At 47.3% G+C, this 23,317-nt stretch overlaps 2 protein-coding genes across 3 annotated transcripts in view; one reads left to right on the top strand and one right to left on the bottom strand.

The window, feature by feature from the left end:
- The window catches only part of AIFM1 (apoptosis inducing factor mitochondria associated 1), a 36,508-nt gene extending 33,329 nt beyond the window's left edge, over positions 1 to 3,179 (bottom strand). The window contains exon 1 of one of the 2 annotated variants that reach the window (XM_024240493.3): positions 2,851 to 3,179. In XM_024240493.3, the coding sequence (XP_024096261.1) occupies positions 2,851 to 2,956 (106 nt within the window). In that variant the 5' untranslated portion in view covers positions 2,957 to 3,179. The remainder of the gene's footprint in view (positions 1 to 2,850) is intronic. The other variant, XM_054545054.2, reaches the window with a different exon arrangement.
- Positions 3,180 to 6,794: 3,615 nt separating this feature from the next.
- Positions 6,795 to 22,419, top strand: RAB33A (RAB33A, member RAS oncogene family). The gene is made up of 2 exons (XM_002832095.6): positions 6,795 to 9,584; positions 21,833 to 22,419. Exons 1-2 carry the CDS (start codon positions 9,327 to 9,329, stop codon positions 22,286 to 22,288), a joined length of 714 nt encoding a protein of 237 aa, XP_002832141.1. The 5' UTR covers positions 6,795 to 9,326; the 3' UTR covers positions 22,289 to 22,419.
- The last annotated feature ends 898 nt before the right edge of the window (positions 22,420 to 23,317 follow it).

The raw sequence follows: 23,317 nt of genomic DNA on the forward strand, positions 1-23,317 counted from the left end.
AAGGATTCCAAATAGAGAAAAACATTCAAACATTTGAACCTAAAGTCAGGGAGTCGGTGATCAGTTTGATAACATGGGCAGCACTGTTTGGTGACCAAACAAAATATTATAGAACAGAAAATATGTATTATCTAACCTATCTGCTCCTCTGTGTCTGAATGCAGACATAGAGGGATGACTATGAGTTACCTTCAATCATCTCTGGAAGGAGGCAGAGCATCCAAATAAATAAAGTAAATAAACAAATAGTAGCTATCATGGTTTTAAGGCAGAATGCAACATATAATGGAAATGAACCTGACAATGGTGACAGATGTCAACGAGATAACTGCAAGGCAGGTTTAAAGTTTAAAGGTTTGGGAGGCTGAAGCAGGTGGATCACAAGGTCAGGAGTTTGAGACCAGCCTAGCCAGCATGGTGAAACCCCGTCTCTACTAAAAATACAAAAAATCAGCCCGGCGTGGTGGTGCATGCCTGTAGTCCCAGCTACTCGGGAGGCTGACTCAGGAGAATTGTTTGAACCCAGCAGGCAGAGGTTGCAGTGAGCCAAGATCGTGCCATTGCACTCCAGCCTGGGCAACTGAGTGAGACTCCGTCTCAAAAAACAAAAAAAAAGTTTAAAGGTAAGGTGGAAGGAGAAATGGTGTATAAACGAACCTTGCTCTTTCCCACCTGTGCAAAAACACATGGTAGATGCTACTACGTGAAAAAGAAATCAGATCAAAAGCAATTAGTAATCAAGCCACAAAACAGAGTTAATTCCTAAAATGAGAGTATCAGAACTTCTTTTTGAAATTTTAACGCTACCCTCACCCATTTTTAAAGGCAGGTGATGTCATACTTTGGTGCACAGCCAAAGGACAAAGAACAAGTGTATGCAAAGAGATGGATGGATATGTCAGGAAGTCCGAATATATTCTACAGTAGACTGCCTTCAAACAAAGACATGCAGTGGAAAAAACCATTTGAGTCTGTATTTTTCTGTAGTTCTAACATCACCAACCACTTCCCAATGTCTAATAAATCAACTTAACTTTGCAAATGCATATTTAATTGATGAGAACTTTTGGTCAGACTTTAGAATGCTGGTAAAAGTTGTGAGACTTAAGCAAAACAACTACTCAAAGTTTGAAAGGCCAGTGTGGATGAAAAAATTCAGGTTATGGCCGGGCGCGGTGGCTCACGCCTGTAATCCCAGCACTTTGGGAGGCCAAGGCGGGTGGATTACGAGGTCAGGAGATCGAGACCATCCTGGTTAACATGGTGAAACCTTGTCTCTACTAAAAATACAAAAAAAAAATTAGCCAGGCGTGGTGGCGGGTGCCTGTAGTCCCAGCTACTCTGGAGGCTGAAGCAGAAAAATGGTGTGAATCCGGGAGGTGGAGATTGCAGTGAGCCGAGATCGCGCCACTGCACTCCAGCCTGGGCCATAGAGTGAGACTCCGTCTCGGGAAAAAAAAAAAAAAAAAAAAAAAAAAAAAAAAAAAAATTCAGGTTATCTCAATTTCTGTGCAACAAGCACAGAGCACCATCATTTCAATGCACAAAACCCTCAAAGACGACATCCACTGATAAGGCATTAGTTTAAAAGCTAAGAAGAGGTTTTAAGTTCCAAGAGCAATATGTCCCAGGACATAACTCAAATACACCTATCAGGAAACATTTTCATTGTGCATAGCAACTGGAAAAACTGTTCAAATGCACATTTGCAAAGACCCTAACAACCCAAGGAAAATATTTTCCACTTTTTATTTTTAAAGCACCCAGGTGTTTCTGTATTGTAAAAGCCTCAAGGATAACTTCTGACATTGCAAATGCCCCAGGGGTGGACATTGAAGGATTACTGATTTTTTTTTTAAGCAACTCCTACAGGTGGATCATTCATTGCCCCCATGAAGTAATGCAGTACGAAAATAAGCAGGCTCAAGCCATGCTCAGATAAATTCACGGATATCTGATGTACAATGGGCTAATTACTGGGAAGAGACCCAAATTCATTCTTAACTTTTTGAGGTCAACTTTAGGAAGCAGTATGGAGTTGCAGCGAAGGGATTAAGGACCTGGAGGCTAGCAAACTATCCTTAGCTCTACCTATTAATTAACTATGTGACCTTTGGCAAGTAATTTCACCTCTCTGTGCCTCAGTTTATTATCTATAAAATGAGTGGGTTGACCTTTACCACAAAATCCCTTCCAGCTCTAAAATTTGATGAAACAACTTAATGGAGGACAAATACAATGCGTTCTGCAAACTGTTTCTTTGAAGCCTTAAAGACCACCAAGGAGTACACGGCTCAGGCATCTCCAATTAATTCTGGGCCAATTCTCTGGGTGTCTGGTACACAACCAACCGACTCCTTACTTGCCCTGCACCGTTTCTGTTTCACTGGGCATTCAAATCCATAGATCTCATCTGTGGTTTGGAAAGCTGAGCAGATAACACCCTCATTTACACAAGAAACTTAGGCGTAGGGCTTAAACGTCCTGTTTAAAGTCTCAATCGGTAAATGACAAAGTCTACTTGACCTCACTGCTCTAAAAAGGGGCGTGGGGGGTGGGGATGGCGGGGAGGCGCCGGCAGCCAGTTGTTCTGGGATCCCTGAACAGCAAACGCTCCCGGGAAAAGGCCTCAGGCCGACTACTGGGTTCAAATCTCTTGAAGGTCAGGTCGGCATGGCTGAGCCAATTCCTCCGCTTGCAAGACTCAGGGTTCGGAGTCTGCCAATTTGGAATTCACGTGACTATGTGTTGAGTTTCTCGGGGGGACGCAGGGGTAGAGGGCTGCAAGGCACAGGGAGCCTAAGGCGCCAGGCCCTTGGACTTGGAGGTTGCCTGGAATGGGTCAGTCACCTGGGAGCCGGTTCCTCTGCCTCGGGCTTCGGACGCACACGGTCCGCACCAAGGGCACCAGCTTCTGCTTCAAAGCACCCGCCGCCAGGCCTCCACACCGGAACATTTCGGCGACCGCTATCCGGGACCTCCTCCTTCCCTTTCCTCTCACGCACGACAGACGGGTCAAACACCCCGAGCCCCGGCCAGCTCCCCCAGTCTCTTCACACGCACACTACGCAGACTCCTCCTCCCAGCTCCGGGTGGTCATTGGACAGAGATGCCGGCCTGCTAGAGCCGGGGAAGGGGAAAAGCGACCGGAGGCCTACTGCGCAGGCGTAGCACTAGCTGCCGCATTGCGATTGGTCCGCACGGCGAGAGGATTTGCGCATGCACTAGCTGGCCGCAGGATCGCAAAGACGCTGGCGCTAGGTAGGCGGTTTTCGCGAGTTTGTGGCACAGTGTTGGACTGAACGAGTTAAGGAACCTGTTCAAGAAGGGACTCGTGGGGCCGCTTTGATTGGCGGTTGTGCCTGGTGCTGCCGCTGTGTTGGTGACGGGAACTGATAATAACATCTCACAACAGCGTAGCCCCGGCACCGCACTTTGTTTTTTGGTTTTAGGACACCAGTTACTTGATACCGAAGCCTTCCTGATTCTTTTGCAGTGATCCAGATCCAGATTTTCCATGAGTCCGAGGCGCGGAACCTGGCTTCCCAGATCCGGCGTGTATTTCCATCTTTTACCAGTTGCCGGCTCTTTCCCACCCAACCCGTTTCCCGGACAAGTAATTCTGCGCTCTTCTTCCCGCCTGTCACCTTTATTTTTTAGTGCAGTTGTGTGTCCTAGATGCTGTACCAGGTGCTACAGGTACACACAGTCTCCTGCTGTGGTTTCCGTGCTTGGGAGCAGGATGTTAGCAAAAAGCGTTCGTGCTTCTTGGACTTTCTGGAAAGAGAAGTCTTCTAAGCAGAACTTTCAGTTATGGGAGTAGGGTGAGGGGCTGAGTGTAAATGGGTGTTTTGACTCTGCCAGATATAAGCTAAATTGGAAATAATGTTTTGGCTGCATGCAGAACATAAAATGTGCCTGTTTCAAAGATTCAGCTTACATATTCATTTAACAAGTATTTATTGAGCACTTGCCTCTTGGATTGTACTATAAAAGGGGCTCTGTTGGGTATGAAAAGTACGGATGGTCCCCGACTTACCTCTCACAATGGTTCGACTTACAATTTTTCGACTTTACGATGGGTTTAATGAGACCTAACCCCATGTCAGTCGAGGAGCATCTGGACTTAACCATGGTTCAACTTACGGTTTTTTGACTTTATGATGGGTTTATCAGGGTATTAAATGCAGTTTCGACTTACGATATTTTCAGTTTACAATGGGTTTATTTGGACGTAGCATCTATATAGGAAGTGGCCACTGTCTAGTTGGGGAGATGACATATACCGGTCATTGAAATAATATCTGGTGTAGTGCTGGACAGAGCAAGAGAGAAGACTATGGGATGGAATCGCTATGGTAGAACTTCATATAAGAAGTTATTTGAGTTGTGTCTTGAAGGATGAGTAGTAAAATTCAAATAGTGGAGGAAAAGGAATGATATTTTAGATGGTGAATACTTTGGGACCAAAGATAACATTTTTCATTGTTAATCATGTTGACCTTGGATCCAGACCAACCCAGATTGAATCCTGGCTCTGCCACCTGGGCAAGTCACTTAATTGTGCCTCATTTTCCTCATCTACAAATCTCACGAGGGTGTTCGGAAGACTAAATGAGCTAATATTTGTAAAGTGTCTTAGAGGAAGCACCATGCTGTTTGTTAAATGAAAAGGCTTGGAACTGTTTTAAAAAAACAAAACCCAGCACATTTTCGGGGGACAATGATAGAGAGTACATACTAAGAAGTATTGATGTGGTCAGACTCCGTGGCTCATGCCTGTAATCCCAGCACTTTGGGAGGCCTAGGCGGGTGGATCACTTTAGGTCAGGAGTTTAAGACCAGTCTGGCCAACATGGTGAAACCCCGTCTCTACAAAAAATCCAAAAATTAGCCGGGCGCCATGGCATGCGCCTGTAATCCCAGATACTAGGGAGACTGAGGCAGGAGAATCACTTGAACCCGCCAGGTGGAGGCTGCAGTGAGCCAAGATTGTGCCACTGGATGATGGAGCAAGACTGTCTTCAAAAAAAAAAAAAGAAAATAAAGAAGTAGTGATAAAGACAGGCAAGTATGGTGGGGGGCCGGATTTGAACTGGCAAGAGTTTGGCCCTAACTTTGGAGGTAATGAAGTTACTTTTTGTTTTGGTGGAATGGGGATAGAGAATGAAATTACAGGGCCGGGTGCAGTGGCTCATGCCTGTAATCCCAGTACTTTGGGAGGACGAGTGGGAAGACTGTTTGAGGCCAGGAGTTCCAGACCAGCCTGAGCAACATAATGAGACCTCATCTCTACCATTTTTTTTTTTTAAATTAGCCAGGCGTGGTGGTATGTGCCTGTGGTTCCAGCTACTCAGGAAGCTGAGATGGGAGGATCACTTGAGCCCAGGAGATCGAGACTGCAGTGAGCAGTGATTGCTCCCGTGCACTCCAGCCTGGATGACAGAGCGAGACCTTATTTCAAAAAAGAAAAGAAATTACAAAGATACTCTTTTTTTTTTTTTTTTTTCTTGAGACAGTCTCCCTTTGTCGCCCAGGCTGGAGTGCAGTGGCAGGATCTTGGCTCACTGCAACTTCTGCCTCCCAGGTTCAAGCAATTCTCCTGCCTCAGCCTCCCGAGTAGCTGGGATTACAGGCACATGCCATCGCGCCCGGCTGATTTTTCTATTTTTAGTAGAGACGGGACAGGGTTCCACCATGTTGTCCAGGCTGGTCTTGAACTCCTGATCTCAGGTGATCACCCGCCTCGGCCTCCCAAAGTGCTTGGATTACAGGCATGAGCCACCTCACCCGGCCTACAAAGACATTCTTTTATGAAGTTTAACCCAGGAAGTAGTTTTGTTTTTTGGTTTTCTTTAAGGGACAGTCTCATTATGTTGCCCAGGCTGGTCTTGAACTCCTGGGCTCAAGCAATCCTGCCGCCTCAGCCTCTCAAAGTGTTGGGATTACATGTGTGAGCCACTGTGCCAGGCCTAGGAAGTAGTCATTATGTGGTGAAAATGATCCAGGGCTCCCTTACCCATTAAGCAGAGTAGATCAGTGTTCAGAAGTGCACGCAATGGGTGACATTTTATCTAGAGCTCCTTTGGATAAATATTGAAAATGTGGTCAGGCTCTGTGGCTCATGCCTGTAATCCCAGCACTTTGGGAGGCCGAGGAGGGTGGATCACTTTAGGCCAGGGGATAAATATTGAAACTCTCAATTCCAGGCTGGGCGCGGTGGCTCATGCCTGTAATCCCAGCACTTTGGGAGGCCAAGGCGGGCGGATCACGAGGTCAGGAGATCGAGACCAGCCTGGCTAACACAGTGAAACCCCGTCTCTACTAAAAATACAAAAAAATTAGCCAGGTGTGGTGGCGGGCGCCTGTAGTCCCAGCTACTTGGGAGGCCGAGGCAAGAGAATGGCGTGAACCTGGGAGGCGGAGCTTGCAGTGAGCCGAGATTGTGTCACTGCACTCCAGCCCGGGCGACAGAGCAAGACTCCATCTCAAAAAAAAAAAAAAGTATCAAGTATCAATTCCAAAGTAAGGTAAAAATTATTTATATTTACTTAATATTTTAACAGCCTTGCATTGATTTTTATTGATATTTGTAAAAACCAATAATCATGGACTGATTAAATACAAAGTTAATTATATCTGATGGCGAAAGAGACTGGAAAACACTGTCAAAATCATGATAATCAGGTACCTATGAAAACAACTGCATGTATTTGAAAGTCAGTAATTTAATAATGCACAATTAACACAAAGGGCATCGTACAGTACGTTTAATTTTTTTACAATAGGTACAATAAGGTAGTTTTCCTGTCCTTTTAATTAAAAATTATATTTTATCTTTTTTCAAAAGCAATATATACTCATTGAATTAATTCCAAAAAATGTAAGTGGAAGTCCCCCAAAGTCTCACCCCACAGAAGCAACAGACACCTTTTATTAGGGCAAGAAGCCCATTTTGAGATATCATGTTTTCAGAAATCAAAGTTTCTTCCTTACAAAAGTAGACTCAGTGACAAGTTTTTTCTAGAAGCATACATTGAAATAATCATTATGTACATTTTTTTTATATCTCAGGAAGTTAGCATTAATTCTAGCTGTGAGTTGGCAAAAGGCAAAGCCCCTTTTTACTTTGTGTATAGGAAGTACCTAATAGTTACCCCTCTCCACCTTAAAGCTATTCTGTAGATAAAGATCATCAGGGGCATTAACTTCCAATACAGACAGGAACGATCCAGCAAACTAGGCATCAGACTAATCAAAACCAAAAATACTGTACAATGATGATTGATACATAATACAATGAAAATTGGTATTCATAAGGATGATTTTGGATTAGCCAACTAAGATGAAATCCTTATCTGGGCAGTTTTAATGCTGAGTAGTATAATGTAGGGTTTTAGAAATGGGCGACCCACATATATGATAAAAGGGTTAGCTGTAAATATATCTGCTAGCTCAGCTAAAAAACTTATTAACTGGAAGACGCCATTCTGAGTAACTTGGACGTCCTTGAGTAGTCACATTCCAGTTTGCTTTCAGGTATATCACTGATGCACTGAATAGTTTTTCTCTCAGCAGAAATGGATTTGGTCATTTTTGTCTCCCTGCAGCTCAGCCTCCCAAATAAGATGGCAGCTCAACTGTGCTGTTTGAATCCCTGACCTTGATGGCATTAGCAATAACTCACGAGTCAGTGCTAGTGACATGTGTCAGTGTTACCTTAGCTTATGAAATATGTAGGGGGAGAGGTAAAGTCTTAAAAAGAAACAAATGGGTGCACTTTATCGTATGTAAATTGTACCCCCAGTAAAGTCGATTTCAAACAAATTCTGAACCCGCGAATGACTTTAGGGAGAGGGAATACTGGTCTTGACCAAGATGTGTGTGATGATTAGTAAGCTTTGGGAAGCAGCCCCCTAATACTGTAAGGAGGTTGTGTTCATTTATCATCTTCCAAGCATAATCTAGGCTTCTGGCAAATTAGACCCAACCACTTTGTTCTACATTCAGCTGCAGGGGGGTGAACCCTCCTAGGGATTCCCAACTCCCTCTGAAACTCCACCCTTCTGGAAGGACTTATGGTTATATGGAGGGCTTGGGAATGGAAGGCACTGTGGAGCTTATGCCATGTCCCAAGATCCTCCACCTGGGCCAGTAATGGCTAGCCCCGTAAACAAAGTCCTCTTTTGCTGGAACTGCCACCACTAGCTTCCCCGCCTTCTCCTAGCCTCTGTGTGGCCCTCTCCCGCGGCGGGCCTTCCCCATTGGCCAGCCAAACACAACCGACTGCGGCAGCCAATAGGAGCCGCTCTCCTGAACATTCAGAGGATGGGTGCTCGTGGTGTGATAAGGGGATGTTGGCGCCTGGTACGCGCCCCCCTACATCTGGCAAGTCTGTAACAGAGACAGTTACACCCCCTACACACGCACACGCGTGCCGGCTGGCTCCCTCCTCTCAGCTGTACAGGCCCCGGACAACCCACTGCGTGTCTTGGCAGCACCCTCCCAGGCTGCCTGGGGCCCGCGAGTGCACCTGCTCACTCAATAAGACAGAGCATCTCTTTATCCCAAGGCGCGGGTCGGGTAGAGGGTGGGGGTAGAGGGAACGGGGTAGCGGGGACCGGGAAGGCGCGGCTCAGCTGCCCGCTGCTCCGGAGGTGAAAGAGGTGCCTCCGCCCCCACCCCATCCCCGCAGAGTTGCGTTGCTCCAGGGAGGCCGAAGTGATCCAGTGATGTCTTAAGGTGCAGCTCTTTGTCCTCCCCAGCTGTGCTCCCTGCCCGCTGACCCCGTGCGCTCGAGCCAGTGGGGGTGGGGAGCCCGAAACCTATAACATAAATGGGGGCAAGGAGAAAGAAGTCTATCCCGGGGTGGCGCGTGCCGCTGTCCCCACCCCGTCTCTTTCCTCCTGAGGCTTCTTCCCTCCGGTCCGTCCCGGGGATGCAGGCAGGGGAGGGTGTGGGCCGAGGCGCGGCGGCGGCTGGAGCAGCGCGGTAGGGTCCTTCGCCAGAGCATCCGGTCCGAGGGTGCACACAGGCAGAAAGCTCGCGGCTCGTCCACTCTCCTCCCTCTCTCCTCCTCTCCCTGGCTTTTGTGTTGGTGCCTCCGAACTGCAAGGAGGGTGCGCTGGAGGAGGAGGAGGGGGGCCCGGAGTGAGAGGCACCCCTTTCACGCGCGCGCGCACGGTGCCGGCGCACGCACACACAGGCGGACACACACGCGCGCACACACACGCACAGAGCTCGCTCGCCTCGAGCGCACGAACGTGGACGTTTTCTTTGTGTGGAGCCCTCAAGGGGGGTTGGGGCCCCGGTTCGGTCCGGGGGAGATGGCGCAGCCCATCCTGGGCCATGGGAGCCTGCAGCCCGCCTCGGCCGCTGGCCTGGCGTCCCTGGAGCTCGACTCGTCGCTGGACCAGTACGTGCAGATTCGCATCTTCAAAATAATCGTGATTGGGGACTCCAACGTGGGCAAGACCTGCCTGACCTTCCGCTTCTGCGGGGGTACCTTCCCAGACAAGACTGAAGCCACCATCGGCGTGGACTTCAGGGAGAAGACCGTGGAAATTGAGGGCGAGAAGATCAAGGTGATCCAGGGGGTCAGGTCCAGGAAGGGTGGGACCCGGGAGGGGACCTCGCCCGAGGCATAGCTCTAGCGGTTGTCATCGTCCAGCGTCCAGCGCGTGGCGGTTTCGCCTCTTGCTGAGCTGAGGACCCTCGGCCCCTCCTCACCCCTTTTCACCTCTCTCAGCGGGGCCCCGTCCCCACCTCACTCAGTTTTTTAGGGCGGTTGAGAATGGGGTTGCATTCTTACCCTTAGCCCCTGCCTGACAGGTCCTGCCAGGAAAAGCATGTTGGATCCCATCCATGACCCCTACCCCGAGCAGCGGCACCTGTGGGCAGAGGGAGGCAGGAAGCATCTCTGGGTCCTAGTCTCCGGGATGGATCCCAAAGCACTTTACACATCCTGATGTCTCTCCTACCGCTTGGGTGCCGATAGGCTGCAAAACCCCACTTTGGCTAAGCCTCAAGGGGTTAGAGGGAAGGAAAGGATGGAAATCCATGGAGAATGAAGAAGCTGCTTTATTTTAAATTGCAGTTTATAGTTAAGATTAGGGCTGAGTTGAGATGGCGGTGGAGTGGGGTGGTTCTGGCAGAAAGCCATGAGCCCTTTTAAAGAAATTGAGGCAGGGTCCAGCCCTTCGTAATAGACAAAACTTGTTTTTTTGTAACAGCCCCCCTGGAATGATATCTTCTTTACTTGTCTGGGGTATCTAATACATGAACTGCTCCTTATTCATTCTGTTGGTATTGTCTTCAGAAGGTCTTTGTAAAAATGCAGTGACTTAACCAAGGGCCAGGGGAATGCTCAATCCTCCCCCTCCATGAGTTTATGTAATAGGCTAAGTGCAAATATTCTTGTCTGACCATTTGTGCTCACCTTTAATTCAGAAAAGGTAGAAACCTGATATGACAGGAATATGTCAATGTGCAGGGGATGGCGGGAGGGAGGACATAACAAGGGCAACTTCTTGTGTCAGGGGAGCAGAGGGGGGCCTCTATAAAGGCACTGGGATCACTGAAGACAACTCCTCTAGGCTCACAGCTGGCCTTTCCTTGAGTATATGGTTGGACCTTAGACAGAGTCAGGGGTGACAGTAAGCCTCCTTCTTGCTGGTCAAACGGCCAAAGTGACCACAAGGCCCCTCCTCTGAGTGACGTGGAGAGAAGGGCTGAGTAACTGATGAAACTGATGAAACTGATGAAACACTTGAAACTGTGCAAGACTCCTGACTCCTTGATTATTAAAATGAACGTGTTCTAAAAATGGCTTCAGAAACTGGGCCAATGCACTAGATGTCAGGAAGATGGACAGCACAGTACTGATAAGGGAGAGCCCCAGGATAGGAAGATAGAACATTATTTTGAAATCATGATCTTTTTTGCCCCTTGCATTTTGGAGGGGAAGTGCTACATTTCCTTTTAAAGTCAAAGGCGGTATCTGTCTCTGTCCTTTCCTGGGGCTGTTGACATTTGCTTGGTTAAGACTTCCTCTAGTGTGTCTAGCTTCTTTAATGTAAGGCTATAAGATTCTAGAATTTCTAAAACATGCCTTTGTAATCCAAAGTAGAAATATGTTTACAGATGGGCTCTTAAACCTCAAAAACCTAATGCTCTCATTTGCTTAAAATCAAGTGCTACAGTGAGCCAAAGAGTTCCCTGGATTTAAAAGGTGGGAAATAAGTCCATCTGAAATTTAGATGGAAAAAATGAAGTGTTTGGGAATCTAAAGAAGGAGGGAGGAGGAAGCTAGAAAGTGAGGGATGACAGATGAACACGAGTGGAAGAGTCACCACCCAGTGGCCTTGAAGGAATTTTTAAACCATTCCTTCTCTTCTAACACCCCAGTACTTAGCCAAACTGGACTTTACAATCTCTGGCAAAGATTCCAGACTTTTTCCCAGAGGACAGAGCCTGTGACAGTGTGACTCACTAGAAACAGAACTCAGCACAACACCACGTGCAGATAAGTGCTTAATACAGGCTTTTTTGGGGAAGATGATATTTTCAAGAGGACAAAGCCTTGTGACACTGCTCATGGAGGAGTCCTCTGAGGGCAGATTCCGAAGGAGCTCAGAGTGGCGTGTGGGAGTGGGGAGATGGTGACCCTGCTTCTTGTAAAGCTGCTGCAATCTCAGGACCAGAGCTGGCAGGCGAGAGACCAGCATGTCTGTGGGAAGATGGCAGAGCCTGGCGGCTAGCACGTGATCTAGATAGGAGAAGATTTGGCCTCGCACTCTGGCTAGCCTGAAGTTGTTCAAGGAATACATGCCAAAGCCATGCTTGGAGATGACTGCCAAGGGCTTCGCCCTTTGCGAGAGAGAGAAAAGTCTAGTGTGACAGTCCGAGGTCTGGCCTAGACCATGGCCAGCAATAGAAGGCTTTTGAGCCGTAACATACCAGCCCTTGTAGGAGAGTGGTAGAGAGGTCTCAGCCAGCTCTTCTCAGTCTAAGAGCAAGGGTGTGGCCTCTTCTGGGCTGCCTGCCTGTGTCCCGGGGTAGCACATACATGAACCCCTGCTAGGGACAACTGATTTGGTGTAGTTAGAGCCACACTGTAATTAATTATCAAGGCCATCCCTAGGGTATTGAAGCCCCATTTGCTGTCTCCAATCATTATGTTCCCCACCCTCACCCCATCAAAGCATTTACAATTGAGTCCTGGTGAACTCAGTTGTATGAACACCAAGAAAAGCCTCCAATGAGTAGGCAATAATAATAATAATAATAATAATAATAATAATAATAATAACTATGTATTGAATAAGCAAAGAGCCCAGGCTAGGCACTTTACATGCATTATCTTATTTACTCCTCACAGCAGCTTTATGAAATCAGCACTATTGTTATCATTCCCATTTTATAGATAAGGAGACTGAGGCTAAGAGAGATGAAATAACCCAACGGCACATGGATCTGAGCTTCAGTCTTTGACTCTTGAGCCCAAGCACTTTGCCACCTCACTATCCTGCCTTTCCTGTTACAGGGCCACGATTTCAACCCAGATTCAGAGACCATGCCCTTTACCACTGCATTTCACTCTACAGGGCAATATTCAGTCCCCTAGATTGGGGGAGTTTGACAGGGGGAGATACAATGCCAGCCAGCCAGTCTTGCTCTTTCTTCTAGGCCAGGGACTTAGGGTTATAGCCCAAGGCCCCAGGAGCCTTTCAGATGTCTCCTTCAATTTGTATCCAGGACACACAGAACTCAATTGGGTTTACCTTTTTTTTTTTTTTTTTTTGAGGGGGAGTTTCACTCTTGTTGCCCAAGCTGGAATGCAATGGCACGATCTCAGCTCACTGCAACCTCGGCCTCCTGGGTTCAAGCAGTTCTCCTGCCTCAGCCTCCCGAGTAGCTGGGATTACAGGCGCCTGCCACGATGCCCAGCTAATTTTTATATTTTTAGTAGAGATGGGGTTTCACCATGTTAGCCAGGCTAGTCTCGAACTCCTGACCTCAGGTGATCCACCTGCCTCGGCCTCCCGAAGTGCTGAGATTACAGGCGGGAGCCCTGGGTTTACTTTTTGCACCTTGATTGTCTCAACTCAGGTGTGAGATGCAGAGAATGTTCAGAGATAAAAGAGATGTTACAGATTCTGTAATCCAGTGTCCTCCTCTTGCAGATAGGAAACTGAGACTCAGAGAGGGGAAGTGACTTGCCCAAGATCACACAGGGCCAGGCCTAGAACTCATGTCTCCTAATTCCCTTTCTTGTGCTCTTTCCACACATCATGCTGCCTGGCACAAAATCCTCTCTCCAGCCTAGCTCCATGGTCCATCCAACCCACAAGGCCACCTATGACAAGAATCCAGAGGGACATCATAAGAGATAGCTGACAGTCTTTCCTGACATCAGCCTAGGAAGGGTGGAGGCATCCCCCAACCCCCAAAGGAAGAGTGGAGCTTCCCTTAATGACTATGATGTGTCTGTCACCTACAGATGTAGCTAAATTTATTGAGTCTGTCTCCTAAATGCATTGGAAAATGCCGAATAGGGGTGTGTGTGTGTGTAGAGAGGGAAGGTATGTAGTAGAGGGGAGGCTAAGAAACTAATTTTTGAATCATTCTTTGTAAATTTGCATGGAAGCTGCACTTCTGTCTGTAATAGTTTGGTTCCTCCCACAGGCTGGGCACTCCCTGTGCCCCAGCCCTGGGGACAAGACAAACTGCAGGTCAGCTGTGGCTGTGGGCAGGTACAGCTCAGGACTGTGAATTTCTGTTCCTCTACTGATCACTGGGGGAAAAAAATACCTTCCTGTGTTACATTATCAGTGGATGGAGGCTGAGCTAAGTGTTCCTTGGAAGCTGCCTGCAGTCAGAATGACATCATTTCTTCCTTAGGGCTTCTGAGCTTCTATCTTCTGCCAGTTAGCTTAATGGTTAATTATCCATCAGTGTGAGTTTCTCTGTCTCCCTTGCTGCTTCTTTCTGTGTGTGAGTTTCTCTTTGTCTCTGTCCTCCTTTGCCATTCTCTGTGTCAGCTTTGTGTGTGGATCTTAGATGCAGGTGGGACAGTCCAGCTAGTTGAAAACAGGTTTCTTTTAAACTTTTCCCATAATCCACTGGGGCATGATCCAAAGGTTACAGATGTATTTGTCTCCTTTTTTTGCACTTCTACCCTCCCCCATCGGCCTCCAACAAAAGGACATTCATGCCTCATCTATAGAAAGATGCCAGTTATGTTTCCTAGGGAAAAGAAATCCCCCTGTCAGCTAAGAGCACATGCAGCGGCTGGGGGGGCTTGCTGAAGCTCACCCAGAAAATAGTTCAAAAGCTTAGATATCTCTTTGGGAGTTCCCCACACTGTGCCCCTCCATCCTCCTCCAGCACCCCATCAGTTCGGGCCTGCCCCCGGCCACCCATGGCATGTTGCCAGCATTCCTCTCTCCACCCCCTCCCCACTGGATGGCCTTTAGCTCTGTCTCACCTTCGAGAAGCCAAGCTTTCTATGATTTCCAGGATGAGAGACCAATGGACCCAAGGAACCATACCGACAGGAGAGGGCTTGATGGCCTTTCTGAGACCAGAGCACCAACTAATATTTGCAGATTGCTTGACATTTTCCGAAAGTCCTTTCTCATGTGTTATTTCACTGGATCATCCCAGCAACCATAGGAGGATCAAGGTCCCATTGTAGAGATGAGAAAAACAAGGCTCAGTTCAGGGAGGTTAAAAGACTTGTCTGGCATTTACTCAGCTTCTGAGCAGAAGAGCTGGGATGCTTGCTGCCTTTCCAACAGTGCTTGCTCAAGTTGTTGCCCATCTAGACTTAATGGTGGAGGTTTCAGGCCATGAAAGAAGGGAGAGTGTATATTAGGCACTGGGTCACGTACTTACAACGACTACTAATCCTCATAGCATCCCTACCTGATTACTATTGTTATCATCACTTTCCAGATGAGGACACTGAAGACAGAGAAAGTAACTTACCTAAGGACACCTAACTTATCTAAGGACACCTAACAAGTCATGTACTAACATGACTTGGGCCGAGATCTGCACCCAAGTTGATTTGACTCCACTATACCCCATTGGCCATCTGAGAGAAACAAGGATCTGGGGTACATGCATGTGGCTAAGAGGCAGTCTTCACCCCCATCCACCGTATGGATATGGTGCCCACAGGAAAGGAGGAAAGGGTGAGAGGAGAGGCAGCTGCAAAAGAGGAAGGAGATGCTTGCACTGCTTGGCGGGGGCCAGGGGTTTATGAAGATGCTGAGAAAGGAACACCTAACTCTCAAACAAAATGAGATCACTGCTAGGTAAGGTGGCTCACCAGCACTTTGGGAGGCCGAGGCAGGATGATTGCTTGAGCCCAGGAGATCCAGACCAGCCTGGGCAACATAAGGAGGACCCCATCTCTACGAAATAAAAAAAATATGAAAATTAGTTGGGTGTGCTGGTGCGTGCCTGTAGTCCCAGCTACTCGGAAGGCTGAAGAGGGAGGATTGCTTGCGCCTAGGAGGTCGAGGCTGCAGTGAGCCATGATTGCACTGCTGCACTCCAGCCTGGGTGACACAATGAGATCTTGTCTGGAAAAGAGAGAGAGAAAGAGACCAGGAGTGGTGGCTCACACCTAGAGTCCCAGCACTTTGGGAGGCCCAGGTGGGCAGATCACTTGAGCCCAGGAATTTGAGACCAGCCTGGGCAACATGGGGAAACCTCATCTCTACAAAAAATACAAAAATTAGCCGGGTGTGGTGGTTCATGCCTGTAGTCCCAGCTACCTGGGAGGCTGAGGTGGGAGGATCACCTGAGCCCGGGGAAGTTGAGGCTGCAATGAGCCGAGATCATGCCACTGCACTCCAACCTGGGTGACTGAGTGAGACCCTGATTTTTATGTATGTATGTATTTATTTATTTATTTATTTTTGAGACAGAGTCTTGCTCTGTCGCCCAGGCTGGAGTGCAGTGGCACGATCTCGGCTCACTGCAAGCTCCGCCTTCCGGGTTCACGCCATTCTCCTGTCTCAGCCTCCCGAGTAGCTGGGACTACAGGCGTCCACCACCATGCCCAGCTAATTTTTTGTATTTTTTTAGTAGAGACAGGGTTTCACCGCGTTAGCCAGGATGGTCTCGATCTCCTGACCTTGTGATCCACCTGCCTTGGCCTCTCGAAGTGCTGGGATTACAGGCGTGAGCCAGCGTGCCCGGCGATTTTTTTTTTTTTAATGAGATCATTTCATGTGTTTAGGGAGCCTGCCTGCTGTGATCTTCCTTTCTGATGGTTCTGAGGCCACACCACTGGTTCTTCTATTTTCTGCTGCGAGCAGCCTGCTTCCTGGCTCCCCTCTCATGACAGACACGTCTGCAAAGAACTCAGGGTGGGGTTTACAAAGAGCTGGAAGGGAGCAGTGCCTGCAGTTTAAATTTGGAGCCTCCAAATAAAAGCTTCAAGGCTCCCAATAGCGTTGGAAAGACAGAGGAGGTCTCCAGCAGAGAGGGCCCTCCTGGCAGTTCCGGCAACTTGGGCGGCATACGCAATTATGAAGCCAAAGAAAAGCCAAATGGCCAACCTCACTCAGCCTCAAACACCTCACACACTCCCACCCGTGTTCCTGCTAGTGGCAGGTATTTTTAGAGTCCTGAGCTCATGGTGTTAAAGCATCTGCCACATGCCTGAGGGCTGGTAGGGATTCAGCCTTCTTCAGAGGCAAAAGGGAAGAGTGAAGACTCCTGGGGGGTGAGGTGGGGAGTGGGGATCAGGAGCCAAGTGGTAATGATATTCCTGGGCTATGCCTGCTGTCTTCCCACTGACCTCCATTCCTCCTGTGGTCTGCTCTCCCTTTCTTCCTGTTCAGAACACCACGGAGAGGTGGAAGAAAGGAAAATCTTTTCTGTCTCTTGCTTGCAGAAGCAAATCAGTCTTTGAGGACTTATGTTTTTTCTGTGTGATCACAGTCAGACGTTCTCTCTGAAATCGCCTTGGCACATATCTAGGATGCCAGACTGCTTGTAGTTTTAGTGGTTCAGGCCATCACTGCCTTTTGATAATGTGGCTGCTGCTGATAATGATGATGATGACAACCTCAATGACAAGTGTGGTCTGATGTAGAAAAAGACTGCTTACAGTCTTGCTGGAGAGATGCCAAGAGCACTGACGAGACAATTAGAAAACATAAATCTATTCAAAATGGTATGATGCAGACTCAAAGTGCAACAGAGATTGCTAAGAAAAGAGAATTGAAGGGAAGTTGGCGAAGGTTTGAGGAAGAAGCCAGAGGCATGAGCTTAACCTTGAAGAATGGGTGAGATTTGGATAGGGCAATGAGGGGGCAGCTGATTCTATAGGGGAGGAGTGGACTAGCATGACCCAAAGTACAGAGGAGGGAATCAACCAGGTGTAGCTGAGTAGTTTGAAACCAGGTTGGGAAGGGTCAAATTATGGCAGACAGAATTCCACATGTGGAATCCATGTGATGCCACATGCAGTAGAGGGCTACAGTAGTTTTCTGAAGAGGTGAATGGCATGCTGATACAAGCAGGGATTGAGTAAAGCTAGTCAAAAAGCCAGTATTCAGAGATGGGGCACTGGGGCTCACGCCTGTAATCCCAGCACTTTCAGGGGCTGAGGCAGGTGGATCGGCAGTGATTGGGCCTCCCAACGTGCTGGGATTACAGGAGTGAGCCACTGTACTCAGACTCCAATTTATTTTTATTTATTTATTTTTTATTTTGAGATGGAGTTTAGCTCTGTTGCCCAGGCTGGAGTGCTGTGGCACCATCTCGGCTCACTGCAAGCTCCGCCTCCAGGGCTTATGCCATTCTCCGGCCTCAGCCTCCCGAGTAGCTGGGACTACAGGTGCCTGCCACCACGCCTGGCTAATTTTTTTGTATTTTTTGGTAGAGACGGGGTTTCACTGTGTTAGCCAGTATGGTCTCGATCTCCTGATCTCGTGATCCGCCTGCCTCGGCCTCCCAAAGTGCTGGGATTACAGACATGAGCCACCGCGCCCTGCCTCCAATTTATTTTCAAGTTCACTTTTTTGTTACCTAAGGTCAGGAGTTCGAGACCAGCCTGGCCAACACGGCAAAACCCCGTCTCTACTAAAAATACAAAAATTAGCCAGGCGCAGTGGCACACGCCTGTTATCCCAGCTACTTGGGAGGCTGAGGCAAGAGAATCGCTTGAACCTGGGAGGTGGAGGTTGCAGTGAGCTGAGATTGCGCCACTGCACTCCAGCCTGGGCAACAGAGCAACAGTCCATCTCAAAAAAAAAAAAAAAAAAAAAAAAAAAAAAAAGCAAGCAAGCGAGCAGTGTTCAGGAGACCCTGAAATGGAAACATCCACAATCCAAAATACTTTGCTCTAGTCCAGGAGTGAGGTGAGGAGAGGAGAGGCTGGCCAAGGGCCGAGGGACACAGAAATCAGAATAGAAGAAGGGTTCAATCTGAAGGTCTTGCCAGAGGAACTTGGAAGCCGTGTCAATAGAGGGAGATGACGGGCAGCCTGGACAATGAAAACTGATATTCGGAATGATGACTCTAGGGCCCTGTAAAATCTTCACTCAGCCGACAGATTCAATTATATTTACTAGATTATACTTACTGACTGCTAACTCCAAATAAAGGCTATACTTCGTTTTAAGAGCCATGGCAGTCAATTAGTGGCCATAATCAAATTTTCTTTGATAACTGAGAATTGTATAGGGCCTTGGGACCATCATTCTGAGCATGAATCTCCCTTGTCCAAGACGTTGGATATATAAAGGGAAATAGATTGGGCTGAATGTATATCTCCTGGGAGTTATGTCTTTGCATATGTTACAGATAGCAGCTTTTTTCTTCATAATTTGGCCTTTATCCCAAAAGCTGAGATACAGAAGAAAAATCCAGTGAATTAAGTTACCTTTTACATAACCAAAAAGTGAACTTAAAAATAAATTGGAGGCTGGGCATGGTGGCTCACGCCTGTAATCCCAGCACTTTGGGAGGCTCGATCATTTAAGGTCTGGAATTCAAGACTAGCCTGGCCAACATGGTGAAACCCCATCTCTACTAAAAATACAAAATTAGCTGGGAATAGTGGCGCATGACTGTAATCCCAGCTCCTCAGGAGGCTGAAGTGGTAGAATCTCTTGAACCTGGGATGTGGAGGTTGCAGTGAGCTGAGATTGCACCACTGCACTCCAGTCTGGGCGACAGAACAAGACTCTCATCTCAAAATAATAAATAAATAAATAAATAAATAGGGCTTGAAGGTGAGATTTTAATACTAACTTTTTTTCTTTAAAAAGTAATTCAGGCTAGTGGCTCATGCCTGTAATCCCAGCACATTTTCAGGCCGAGGCAGGAGGATTGCTTGAGGCCAAGAGTTCGAGACTAGCCTGGGCAACATAACAAGAGCCTGTCTCTACAAAACAAACAAACAAACAAACAAACAAAAAAATATATATATATTAAAGTTTTAAATAAAAAGTAATGCAATGCCGGGTGCGGTGGCTCACGCCTGTAATCCCTTTGCTCCCAAAGCACTTTGGAGGCCGAGGCGGGTGGATCGCCTGAGTTCAGGAGCTCGAGAACAGCCTGGCCAACATGGTGAAACCCCGTCTCTACTAAAAATACAAAAATTAGCTGGGCGTGGTGGAAGGCGCCTGTAATCTCAGCTACTCGGGAGGCTGAGGCAGGAGAATTGCTTGAACTCGGGAGGTGGAGGTTGCAGTGAGCTGAGATCAAGCCATTGCACTCCAGCCTGGGTGACAAGAGTGAAACTCCATCTCAAAAACAAAAAACAAAAAACAAATAAACTCTGAAGTAATGCATACTTGTAGAAGAAAATATGGAAAAATATTTAAAAAGAAGAAAATAAATATCACTATAGTCTCATTGCTGATAAATAACCATTAATGTTCTGATGTGTACACTTCCAGTCTGTGCTTTGCATATGTTTATGTTTAACATTTTTTTAAAAAATTGGGACCATAGCATATGAAAACTTTTGAGGCTGGGCGTGGTGGCTCATGCCTGTAATCCCAGCTCTTTGGGAAGCCGAGGCAGGCGGATCACCTGAGGTCGGGAGTTCAAGACCAGCCTGACCAACATGGAGAAACCCCGCCTCTACTAAAAATACAAAATTAGCCGGGCATGGTGGCGCATGCCTGTAATCCCAGCTACTCAGGAGTCTGAGGCGGGAGAATTGCTTGAACCCAGGTGGCAGAGGTTGCAGTGAGCCGAGATCGCGCCATTTCACTCTAGCCTGAGCAACAGGAACGAAATTTCGTCTCAAAAAAAAAAAAAAAAGAAAAGAAAAAAGAAAAATTCTGTATTCTGCATTTTCACTTACTTGTATTTTGTGAGCATTTCTCTTACAATTTAGTCTTTGAAAACATTATTTTTAATGGCTGCATAATATCCCACTGTACAGATATATTTTCATTTTCATTTATTCTTTTTGAGACGAAGTCTCACTGTGTCACCCAGGCTGAAGTGCAGTGGCCCAATCTCGGCTTACTGCAACCACCGCCTCCCGGGTTCAAGCAATTCTCATGTCTCAGCCTCCCAAGTAGCTGGGACTATAGGTACACACCACCAGGCCTGGCTAATTTTTTTTGTATTTCTAGTAGAGATGGAATTTCACCATGTTGGCCAGGCTGGTCTCAAACTCCTGACCTCAGATGATCCACCCACCTCAGCCTCCCAAAGTGCTGGGATTACAGGCATGAACCACTGTACCTGACCCCACTGTATAGACATGAACTTTAGCTATTCCTTTTCTGGTGAGCATTTAGGTTTTTCCTGTTTTAAAAAAATTCTCGGTGGCTCAAGCCTGTAATCCCAGCACTTCGGAAAGCTGATGCGGGCGGATCACGAGGTCAGGAGATCGAGACCATCCTGGCTAACACAGTGAAACCCTGTCTCTACTAAAAATACAAAAAATTAGCCGGGTGTGGTGGTGGGCACCTGTGGTCCCAGCTACTTGGGAGGCTGAGGCAGGAGAATGGCGTGAACTTGGGAGGCGGAGCTTGCAGTGAGCCGAGATCGCACCACTGCACCCCAGCCTGGGTGACAGAGCGAGACACCATCTCAAAAAAAAAAAAAAAAAAATTCTAAATAACACTGTAAGATATTCGTACAAAATTTTGACCACATCCCTATTTCTTTTATATAGATTTCTGGAAGTGAGATTTCAGGTCCTAACAGTTATGAACATTTTTGAGGTTCTTGATAATATTGCCAAATTGCTCTCCAGAAAAGTTGACCAATTTACATCCAGTTTTTCAACTAATAATCTTAAGATTTTTTTCAACTCAAGATTTTCAGTTAACAATCTTAAGAAAAACTTGACAAATCCTGAAACTTCTCTTTATGCTTTGATAAGTCCATTCTGCTCATCTGTCAAAGAACCACTTCCTGTGTCACGGCTTGTCACTTATTATTATTTTTTTTTTTTTTCGAAATGGAGTTTCACTCTTTTTGCCCAGGCTGGAGTGCAATGGCACGATCTTGGCTCACTGCAACCTCTGACTCCCTGGTTCAAGCAATTCCCCTGCCTCAGCCTCCCCTGTAGCTGGGATTACAGGCATGCGCCACCACGCCCGGCTAATTTTGTATTTTTAGCAGAGTTGAGGTTTCTCCATGTTGGTCAGGCTGGTCTCAAATTCCTGACCTCAGGTGATCAGCCCGCCTCAGCTTCCCAAAGTGCTGGGATTATAGGCGTGAGCCACCGCACCTGTCCTGTCACTTCATTTTTATAGTGCTGCAGAACCATGTTTTCTCCTCTCTGTTCATGTTCCCTTTTCTGACTCCACCTTTGGGTTTTTGTATCTTCCAGGTTCAGGTGTGGGACACAGCAGGTCAGGAACGTTTCCGCAAAAGCATGGTCGAGCATTACTACCGCAATGTACATGCCGTGGTCTTCGTCTATGACGTCACCAAGATGACATCTTTCACCAACCTCAAAATGTGGATCCAAGAATGCAATGGGCATGCTGTGCCCCCATTAGTCCCCAAAGTGCTTGTGGGCAACAAGTGTGACTTGAGGGAACAGATCCAGGTGCCCTCCAACTTAGCCCTGAAATTTGCCGATGCCCACAACATGCTCTTGTTTGAGACATCGGCCAAGGACCCCAAAGAGAGCCAGAACGTGGAGTCGATTTTCATGTGCCTGGCTTGCCGATTGAAGGCCCAGAAATCCCTGCTGTATCGTGATGCTGAGAGGCAGCAGGGGAAGGTGCAGAAACTGGAGTTCCCACAGGAAGCTAACAGTAAAGCTTCCTGTCCTTGTTGAAACCAAACGGTGTAAATACAAGATAAATTATCACTGGAGTTTTTTCTTTCCCTTTTTTCTGTGCCTGCATAATGCTGACACCTGCTTGTTTCCATACAAATTGATATCAAAATAAAATTTGTATAGATTATCACATGGCTTTTTGTCTTGCTTTCCTCCAAGACATTCCTGATTGTGATGAGTAGAACAGGCAGTTTGCCCTACTAGAGTGATATTCTCCATGTCAGTGGCACACTCCCTACCAGCTTTCTAGGCTCTCTGAAATTCTCATCGTTTGAGTCACTTCTTCAGGACTAATTCATTCTCTCACTCAGTGTAATCAGTGGGCAGAAACACCCAGTGGGGTTGGGACACAGGCCAGATATGTTTTTCCAGAGAGCAAGTGCAGGTGGAGTGATAGAGAAGTCTTGAAAGGAGATGTGGACTCATCGGTATTTCCTAGGTTCCCTAGATATGTGCCTTGAATGTCCAGATAGACTACTCTCTCCCTATTTTCCAGTTTAAAAGTAAAAAGTATGGCCGGACGCAGTGGCTCACGCCTGTAACACCAAGACTTTGGGAAGCTGAGGCGGGCAGATCACTTGAGGTCAGGAGTTAGAGACCAGCCTGGCCAACATGGTGAAAACCTGTCTCTATTAATAATACAAAAATTGGCCAGGCATGGTGGCACATGCCTGTAATCCCAGCTACCCGAGGGCTGAGGCAGGAGAATCACTTGAACCTGGGAGGCAGAGGTTGCAGTGAGCCAAGATTGTGCCACTGTGCTCCAGCCTGGGTGACAGAGTGAAACTGTGTCAAAAAAAAAAAAAAGGAGAGTTGGTCCAATGGGCTCAATTACTTCCAGAATAGTTAGATTCTGCTTCCTATTTTTCACCAATCAGTCTTGAACCCTAAGGCTGTTCCGACTGTGACCCCCACCCCCATCCTTTCTTGGATGGGCAGGGCTCAAGCAACAAATGTCTATCATGTCCCCAGACCTTTGCTAGGTGCTAGGGAAGAAATGTTACAAGAGGACACATTCTCTATGTT

This window comes from Pongo abelii, chromosome X (assembly GCF_028885655.2).
Source record: "Pongo abelii isolate AG06213 chromosome X, NHGRI_mPonAbe1-v2.0_pri, whole genome shotgun sequence".
Taxonomy (NCBI): domain Eukaryota; kingdom Metazoa; phylum Chordata; class Mammalia; order Primates; family Hominidae; genus Pongo; species Pongo abelii.